The 10,125-nt window shown below is 37.2% G+C and overlaps 1 protein-coding gene across 1 annotated transcript; it reads right to left on the bottom strand.

Annotated features, from left to right (window-relative positions):
- Positions 1-421: 421 nt before the first annotated feature.
- Positions 422-9,900, bottom strand: LOC104405541 (GRAM domain-containing protein 4; the record flags this gene model as incomplete). The annotated part of the gene is made up of 8 exons (XM_010014276.1): positions 422-720; positions 1,704-1,772; positions 2,886-2,970; positions 3,981-4,074; positions 4,540-4,687; positions 8,290-8,444; positions 9,648-9,757; positions 9,857-9,900. Coding segments are annotated over 8 exons (807 nt in total), but the record flags the coding sequence as incomplete, so codon positions are not given.
- Positions 9,901-10,125: the final 225 nt, after the last annotated feature.

The following is a 10,125-nucleotide window of genomic DNA, read 5'->3' as shown; positions in this document are numbered from 1 at the left end:
ATGAACATCTGTGTGTAGGAAAAACTGAACCTAACCAAATCAGTAAAATATCTGTGATGTGAGAATTAGCAAGAGGGGGTTATTTTAAATGTAGTTATAAATACAGAAATATTAAGAAGCTAATACCTCCTTGGTGTTGCTCTCAGTTTTAATAAACACTCAACTAAAAACTCTGAGCTGAAGAAACAGACTTCAGGCTGCTGCAGTCATCATTCTCACATCTCAGGTTAAAAATAATCAGGATAAAGGGACAAATACATCCCTAGTGAAATCAGTGGAGCTAAAGGGATCAATCTGTTTCGTTATCTTGTCATATCTCCACGTATCTTCCCAGCTTTTAATGTCAGTAAATAAACATTAAAAGTGCTTAATGTGCAAGGCTAATAGTGATGATAGCACTTTCACTGTTTTGTTTCATTTTGTTTTTTGTTCTTTTTTTTACAAAAACCTTAAAAACAAACATGAAGGCATATATAAAATACACTTGATTTATGTAACAGATAGAATATAAACGACCGGACAAGAAAAATTATTGCAAAATAGATGAGGATGTTCATTTTTTTTCACTACCAAGTTGTAAAATAAGAAAGTTTCCTTTAGATCTTCTAAGATAAGATACTAGCTCTCGCTGCTTGATGATGCAGAGGTTATTTTCACATATTGGTTGAAAATTGTCTCAAAAGCTTCATCTCTGTGTACCATGGCACCAAACACCAAAGGCTAAATGACAGAAAAAAAAGGATCATGTCAGTCCAGAAAACACAACTCTTCTTGTTGTTTTGGCCAAGTCAATAGGAAAAGGAGATGAACTGTACTCAAAGTGCATTAATAAGGACATAAGAATACTTTTCTCTACTAGATCCTGGGATATATGGCAGAATTTCTAGTATTTTTCACTTCTCTATCTTCTTCCTAAACCAACCATAGCATAAAATGTATTTGCACAGAGTTTATGAGCAACAGAGAACACTGTAACTCAATTTTCTCTCCACCCATTGGGTGCATGACATTTTCCTGATTGACCTCTACCTTCAATAAAGATTTCTAAAAATCTTTTTGTTTTGGCTCACAGAATATTTATTTAGGTAGATTAACATTTTCAACCTCACAATCAAAGAAGTACTTCTCAATATCAAACAGCGAGCAAGAAACCTGGTACAACAGTTGCATGATTTGGCAAAAAGTTATTTCTAAGTGATTAGTTTAAAACAAGGGTCGGTCACATGTTAAGAAAAGTTTCAGTTGCCCAAAGGGTATTTGAGGCGTAGGGAAACTTAAATCTTTAGCACAGTAAGACTGAAAAAGGAAAACTTCACCTGAGGGTCAGGCCCTTCTACCCTGAAACCTCCTCACCCACAGATACTTTCAAGCCATCAGCTTTTCATTTCAGACTACACAGCAGAGCAGCCTCCATGCTCATGATGAAGGATGCTGGGGAATGGTCAATTGAATTACTGAAATAATGGAGCAGAAAGGATGGGGAAAATCTTTCTGAAGTGTTACAGTAAAATAGTCCAGATGCAGTAGAACAAGCTGAGTGTTTAATTCATTGACATTCTGAAGACAAAGATACTGAACAACAGACAAGTGGATTAAAAAAACCCAAACAAACAGAAAAGCCTTCATGCTGGTGTTTGCCAGAGAAAGAAGAAAAAAAGACCATGAAGTCAAACACAGCAATACAGGTACAGCCAGCTACGTACTTTTTGTGTAGACGGTGTCGATACAGCAATACCCATCCCTGATCCCGGGAGAACAGAGAGCACTTTATACTAAAAGGAAAAATAAAATAGATGAAAGATATCTTACATCCTGAACAACTGCATTAGGTGCTGAGGAGGTTACATGACTCGTCAGTGGTATGTCCTCCCAGCCACAACCAACAGATCTCTATTAAAAACAAGAAGAGGACATATGCTGTTCTCTGACCCCAGTCAATGGGTACAGTGAGCATTTGCCTCTCCTCCTCCCATGTGCTGTGGCAGCACCCAGCCTGCCTGCCAGAATGAGCCCCGGCCCCAAACCAAGCAACCTGGCACTTGGGAGCTAGCCCAGCCATGATGCCAGGGACTATTTGTCTATAGAATTAATAATTGATACTGGTGGATTGTAAACATCATACTTGAAGTAATGCTGGCTTGTTGTTTAGTCTTTACTGCCACGAAGGTCCTTTTACATCTGTGTGGTTTTTAATGAAGATTAGACAGGGATCATGCAGCCAGGCATAAAAATGTACTGTGCCCAGTTTTAGTTCGGGGATGAAAAACACAAGGCCTGGTTGGATGGAGACTTGAGCATCCTGGTTTAGCGGAAGGTGTCCCTGCCCATGGGAGGAGAGTTGGAACTAGGTGATCTTTAAGGTCCCTTCCAACCCAAATTCTTCTATGATTCTATGAAAACTTGGAGGTAATTTAGCAGTAGACACTGGGCTGAGGTGTTTCTTTGCCCAGCATGATTTAATCTGTGGCACTCATGGCCACCGGATGTAGTAGTAGGGGTGCCTCTGTTTAAGAGTAGGACAAGTTCAGAGAAGGTAAAAAAAAGTGACATTAAACACCATACACATTGATGCAAGCCACCAATAAAGCCATTAATGACTGCAGGCTGATAAAACTCACCCAGATGAAGGATGATATTGTACTTGCCCTACTTCCAACCATTCGCTTCTTGCCTCTGTTAGTTTTGGGAACCCAACTACACAAAATTCCAGCCCAACCCAGTCTGGCTATTCTAATGATTTAACTTTCTCCACTGACAATAATCTCTCTTCCCTCTGAGGCACCTACTGTTAAGATGGTGCATCTATCAATATCAGCACCCGAATTGAAGTTAGCATTACATAATTCCTGCTACCAATAAAACAGACATACACAAAACAGACATACCTTCTGAATATCTGTTATATCTGTTAGCTTTATAACTTTATTTCTTTTAGATGAGCCAGATTTGGAGCTTTCAAAGCACAAGTAACTGAAGACAAGAAAAGAAAATGTTAATTTTGATATAATATTCTAAAACAAAGCTCCCAAAATCGCTGCCATCACTTCTGAAGTTTGAAATATCACAGGTTAAAATCAGCTTCAGAAAAAAGAGGCACACAATATGTAATTCAGTTCTGGCTTCTCATTTAGAGCAAACATTCATAAATTGTCATAAATTGTCTGAAAGCCCACAACATAAAGCAGGCATACACAAAAAAATCTTGTATTTATATTACTGCACTGAATGGTTAAACCTGACAAGTGTTTTAAAGACATAGGAGGCACATATATCCTTAAACAGTAGAAATATCCACTATCAAAAGGCTTATAAGTCTTTTACCATCCCAAAAGAAGATTAATGAAAAACACTGTGTTAAGTTTCATGTTATTGTGGTGCAGATAAAAGCTCAGATTTCTAAATGCCGTAGAGTGCTCTCCATCACTAGGTGACATTGCATACAGATGAGCCTTACTTCCATTCATTACACTCCAAAGGAATTTCAGTGCAAGACCCAAACAGTAGTGAACTACTTTTGAAACCAAGGCTTGAATTTCTATTTGCTTTTTATTGCACATTGTTTCAAGGGAGCTATACGTTCAATTTGCTGCAAAAACAGAAACTAAGAGTATTTGCCAAATTAAATTGATCACAACATATCAAAGTACACTTAGATTTTAGGTTTCTTTTTTTGCGTATGTGTATATATATATAGTTAGTATGTTATCCACATCAAGAACTGCAGCTACTAACAAATGACTATTTAAAGCTACTCTCAATCCCTATGCAAGCCTTTCCAAGGCAAAATCACACTTGTTAAGCATTACCACACCCCAGATTCAGCTCTCCCTCTCCTATAGTGCTTTCTTGAGGTCATGGAACACCATGAAAAGGCATTTTTGTTTCAAAACATTGTTAAAGGATTACTCTTTTGGATTCAGTTTTTCTTTAATGTCTGATGCATTTTCCTCCTAACAAACGTGGGGAGTGCAATGACTCACTTTTCTGTGACATAAAGAACTCCATTCCTGATGTAGTCTGTAGGCATCTTCCTATCTCTGTTAATCAAGCAACAGCGCCAGCCATTTTCACACACTGAAAAAGTCATAACAAGAAATATTACTTTTTAAAAAAAAAAAAAAAAAAGAAAAAAAAAAAGACATGCATTATCCCCAACAGTTTCTTTATAAAACATCAGAAATCACTGAAAATTAAACATTAGACACCTAAAACTAGAAGTATTTATAAAAGAAAAGCCTAAATAAGGTGTTTTTAGACATCGCAACACTGGTTTTAAAAAACCCAAACCGAAAACCACCCATGCAATTATTCCCTTTAACTTGACTATGCTATTTGCATTACCACAAAAGGCACACCAGGCTGTGCATTCTTCCAAAGAACTGCAAGGATGTGGAAATGAAAGAGACAGTCTCCATTCATCCTAATCTAGAGCAAGTCTTTTTAATCAAAAAGCTTACACCTGTACAGTGCACAGCAAGGGAATTCAGCTTGGCTTGTTAGAAAATGCTCTACTAATGTAGCCTTCCTGTTGCTTAATACCTGCCAAAGGACGCTCATTTTCCGAGAGGTTAAAAACTTCATGGAAATTCCCCCTCTTGGTGGTATGGAAACGACTTGTGTCTTCATCTTTGCTTATTCCAGTTGGGGCACTTGAGCCCACATAACTTCTGGAAGCTGCTGTTTGAAGCTGCAGGAAAACAAACATGATTCCAAAATTTAAACAGCAACATTTAAGCTGTGCTTTTAAAAATAACTTGGCTAACTACTCTTCCTAAAATAGATAGAGCAATTGATGTTGTAATGCCACAGTTTTCATTAACAACTTCAATAAATTAAACTTTGCACTATACTACTGCTATAGCACAAAAGTCAAACGTGCTATCTGAACATAACTTTTTGAAGTGCTGCCCTTCAATGGATGCCTTTGCAGGGGTGAAAGCATATGGTGCTAAATGTACCTATCTTAAACTACCATTCTTCAACAGGAAAGGGCGTATCTGATTAGCTGTAGCTAAGTCACTGCACACAGATCCAATCATTATACTGGTGGGACTACTAACAGCTAACATATCATCAGTACTTGGCTTGTCTTCAAGAGACAGACCAAGAACAAAATATTATTGCACAAAGTAACTTCAAAAAGAAAAAAGAGCAAACAAAGGGAAAGCCACACAAAACTGCGTAAGCTCATGAATACAAATGCTGAAACTGATATGAAGTTTTCCACACTACGATCCATACCTTTTCATGCCCTGACAGCTAGCAGGAAAAGAAACAAACAACACAAATGTGACAGTGACAAAAGAAAAGAAGTGAAGTCTATTTAACAGTATAAATACATAGAATAAAACATGAACTGAGTGACACCGCAAGATCTTGCTCACAAACCAAGAGACTACACACAGTGAATGCAATTAAAAAAAAGAGTTATCAGTGGTTAGAGCACACCAGTTCAATTTATTCAGGTTGTGTTAGAGCCTTTCCTTTGCTTTGAATCTTTCCTTTGCTTTGAAGTTGCACTGAACTTTGAGAGTGTTGACATGTGAAATAAAATCAGAATGGTTGTCAGTGTCTTGGGGGGAAGGTAGTATGGAGTTCCCAAATCAAAGCACTTGAGTAAAGTCTACTTTTAAACAGAGCTCCTGAACCACTGGAGACTGCCCTAACGAACAAGCCTTGCTTCTGGAAGAACAGTAGGCAGTTTCTTTTGAGATGCTTGCCTGCATTTGCTTTTCCATCTTGGTGGGGCACCACATGATTCCAAAGGCTGGCTTTTGTCATTGAAGCGTTAACAGCTCTGTTCTTAGCCCTTCCATACACATGCAGTTAAACAACTGGCAAACTGACAACATGCAAGCTCAGGACTAAGCCCTCCTTCTGTAAAGGCCTGATGCCATTGGAGGTCAACCAGCCTCCACTGCTTTTTTTTTGCACGTAAGCTGGCAGCACTCCACACTTCACAGGACTTTGTGCTAACAAAAGAAATGCAAAGCTGATGAAAAAATGCACACTGCAATTGCTGACTAGAAACCAGGCTGACAAAACAGGCACAGCAGAGGGTATTTACCATCCAGTGTTTAGGGTAACCATGATACAATGATGCCTCGATGGAAAAGAATAAAGAAAGTTGACATGGAAAGCAAATGGTTGGTGATTACAGTACTATTGCTTCAGTTTCTGCCCTTCTGTGGAGCCCTTAGCAATGACTGAGCCCCTGGAACCAAGGAAAGTAATAGCTTCTCCAACAATCCATTTGCAAGTAAAGATCAAGTACATTTTTCGAAGGCTTTCTTGCACAAGTTACTTGGCTCCATATGCAGGTAACCAGGTGAAGCTCCATGGACCAAAACATAAAAAAGGCTAGGGCAAGAGGACTAATGCTTTTTGCACTGCAGTGAGGTATATTTCTGCTCTTTGCTAAACTGCTTCCTACCTACTCATTATATAGAGATTAAAAGAGGTGTTTAAACTTCAGTACCATATCTTATCTGGTGGCTGAAAATGTGAGAAAGTTCTGCCCTTGCTCTAGTCCTCCCTAACACAGGCAAATGTTTCCTCCACCCTTAAAAGAAGCAGCTAATTTATACATGACTAACCAGAACTGAGACAACCTATGGCCGATTACTAAAAGAAAAAATATTGAATCTGATTTTGATAAGCCTTAAATCAAACTGGAAGTGTTTGGATTTGTAATGCTGGAAGCATCCGGACTGTCAAAAAATGTCACCAACAACCTTGAGTAGGAATACCTGGAGATATTCCTGTTCACTTGATCTGTCATCAGCTTTTGACATACAACTTTTACCCATCAGATACTGCTGTCAGTATTGTTCTCTAAGGACAGGAGGTCAGAGTCCTGGTATAGGTAATGAATATTGCATTGTGTTGAGGTATCTTGTATGCCATTTAATGACAAGAAGCCAAAGCAAATTTACAGATGCTGGCACAACATGCTTTTGGGCTCTGTCTTTTCTATGAAAAACTGAAAAACCTATTTGGTTTTTAACTTTTCTGTACAAAAATCTATTCTTTAAACTATGAGGTTGCCTGAAATCTCTGAGGGACACGACAGTTTGTCTAAAATTATTGAGACTGAATTAATATTTTCAAAGATACCTGGAAACAGAAAATGCAAGCAAGAGAAATAAACGCTAAGGACAGCTCTGTTCATTCAAGTGCTCATTCACCCCCCCTTCTCCCTTGGAAAATAGGAGCAAAATATCCACTTTCTGTCAGAGACTTTCTTTCTTACTTCCTTCTGAAATACTCATATTATGCTGCAGTTATTTTACCACCAACTGTTCCACCACCCCCTGAACCCCATATCTCTTCTTTTCCACAGGTTAACAACTGAGGAATCATGTGTTTATCACTTTTGCTCCTCAGTTGTGTAGCCAGACTGAATTATTGCCAAATACTGCTTATTTTAGTCAGGCAGCTTATGACAGTACTCAGATATTCCGTGAATGTAATTAAATACTGTGATAACAGGCATTAAGGAGATGCTAAAACGGGATTAGACCAAAGTTTTATTACAACTATTTTTATTTTTAAACTAATAACTATTGACAAATTCACAACTTGTTTTGCAGTTACCATGTCAGCTCCCAAAACAATTTAAGAAAATGCACAAAATAACACTTAGATTTAACCATGAGATTTGAACAAAAGAAAAATTCACTGTTGGAGTACCAACATGGTAAAAAGTTGTTTATTGCCATTATGCTACTATGCTAAAAGGTCACCTAACAGAAATAACCATAAGACTTAATGCCTAGATCTGTAAACTACTTTATTACCTCTTTTAATGCTTATCCCATTGGTAAGCCACATATTATACTCAAGCCTTTTTAATTTTTTTTTACCTAACTGTTCTTCCATCTACACAAGTAACTGGATTTCCACTGAAAAAGAATGCCTGAAAACAAAGAAGGGGGATACAGAAAGGCTAAATTTTGACAGTAAAATCACACAGAACGTATGTTACAGAAATTGATATGAATATGGATGGTGTTGTATTTGTGTGTTTAGCTCGATACAATTTCCAGTGTGTGTGTATATATATTTATATATACACTTTGATAATAGATTCCTTTTATACAAGGAATAGAATCCATAATAAAACTCTGTGGATCTTAAAGATAATAAAATAGAACTAACATTGCCTGTTAGGATTTAATTAACCTTCCCTTTAATGTGCTCTAGTCACTGAGGAAAATGTAAAGGGAGAAAGAGATCGGATTTTTCAGTTGTTGGGAACTGAGGGACAGAAAGATTTATTACTCTTACCCGTCTTGATACTGTAGCATTAGATCTTTCTTTGAGCTGAGGATCTGTTGGGAGACTTGTCCAGATAATATAAGGAGTATCATACTTAGCTCTTAGTCTGGGGCATCGTTTGAAGATAAAATCAATAAGGAAAAACTTGATTCCAGCATAGAGTCCTAAAACAACAAAAGTCACTTCAGTATGCATGTTGAAGGGGCATTAAGAACATCACTGTTTTGAGCATGTTTTAACAAGTTCATGAATGAAACACAGTTCTGTATCTGCATTCATAGTGCTAAACCATTCTCTTGACTTTAATATTTCTTCTCCCAATTCTCAGTTATTTTAAACCACTTACGTAGATTCTTATTATGCAGAACTTTAAAATAATTCAAACACACATTCTTTATTACCAGAAGCCCTCTGAAAACATGATATACTTCCAAAACAGAAAACATCAGAACATCCAACTCTGCAGCTCCTTGCAAGAATATAAATAGCAACTGAGGGCTCTCATGTACTACAATAAACTCTCTTCCAGTCCTGTATAGCCTCTTATCTTATTAGACAAGTTTTTTCCTTGCATTCTTCCATATTAAAAAGGGCTTGAAATACTCTCTCAAAGCTCTACTGAATGCAATTCAGGTCTCCTTCTAAGAGCCAGAGTAAAATAATAACACCCCACACATCTAATTCAATTGCCATGTCAAGCAGACCTACATTTATGCTCAAGCTAACACAATTTGAAGTTCACTGCCATTAAAAGTAATAATCATTTAATTATATCATTACTTTAAGGGAAAAAAATGAAAATTCTTAGTTCACAGGATGTGCTTTGTATCTTAAAAAACAGTCTTATGCTGTAGTGAGAACCCTCTTTTCTCAATTCCCAGTTGAGACTTTAAGTACACGTAACTTCACCCCCAGTAATCTGTTCATTTATGTCAGGCTATCATCCAAATGCTACAATTAGTCCCACCAAATCTTTCTTTTTTTTCTCCCAACCCTCATCTTTGTGCCTTCTACGTGGTCCCACATATTTCATTTGCAAGGATGTATGAGCGAAAAAACCCCAAAATATAGGACTTCCCCGAAATCTTATAGCTGACAGACTGAAGAGCTCTGCTAACAACTCATGAACTTCCCCTCTTCAAGAAGCAAATGCAATATCCAGTCTTTTTCTATTATGTATTCTGAGATGGTTTTTGAAATGCACATGACAAACAATGTCAGGCACAAGGAAAATACTTTCAAATGCTGCATTATTTATTAATGTAAGGTTTTCTTTCTTAAACCCCAAAATTCTCCCTCTCAAGATCATGGTAGGTTTTAACGCATTAAGTCTAGACTGTAGCAGGTCAATTATTTATTGTGTTTACCCATTGCAAGCCCAATAATCCTGTAGGGCAAAAAGCAGGATGCAATAAAAGCTGCCCATAGAGTAATGTAGAGTTTCTGTGTTATTTCTGGCTGGACCCACATGAACAAGCTGAAAACAAAAAAAGAAACAAAATTTTATTACTAATGTTCCAGGCATTGGTCAAGTCTTGTTTTAAGAGGAAAAAAAGACTCATGTCAGATAACTTACTTTTTAATCTTTTCCAGTATGTCTGCCATCTTGCCAAAAAGGTTCTGCATAAGAAATAAGAGAATTAAAACAAAGTCCTTCATGATTTTGGGTTTTTTTCTTCTACATAATAAGAAACCAACAGTTATCTTACTCTGTTCGTAATAAGCTATTCCCAGAAGTGATTTTTAACCTAATTTTTAACCATTTATATACTTCACAACTGAGTAAATACAGAACAGCCATACTTAATGACTTCCATCTCATTTAACATTTTGTTCTCTAACTCA

The sequence above is a fragment of the Nestor notabilis genome, unplaced genomic scaffold, assembly GCF_000696875.1.
Source record: "Nestor notabilis isolate BGI_N333 unplaced genomic scaffold, ASM69687v1 scaffold10465, whole genome shotgun sequence".
Lineage (NCBI taxonomy): Eukaryota > Metazoa > Chordata > Aves > Psittaciformes > Psittacidae > Nestor > Nestor notabilis.
The sequence above is the reverse complement of the archived record's forward strand: the minus strand, read 5'-3'. Positions and strand labels throughout refer to the sequence as shown.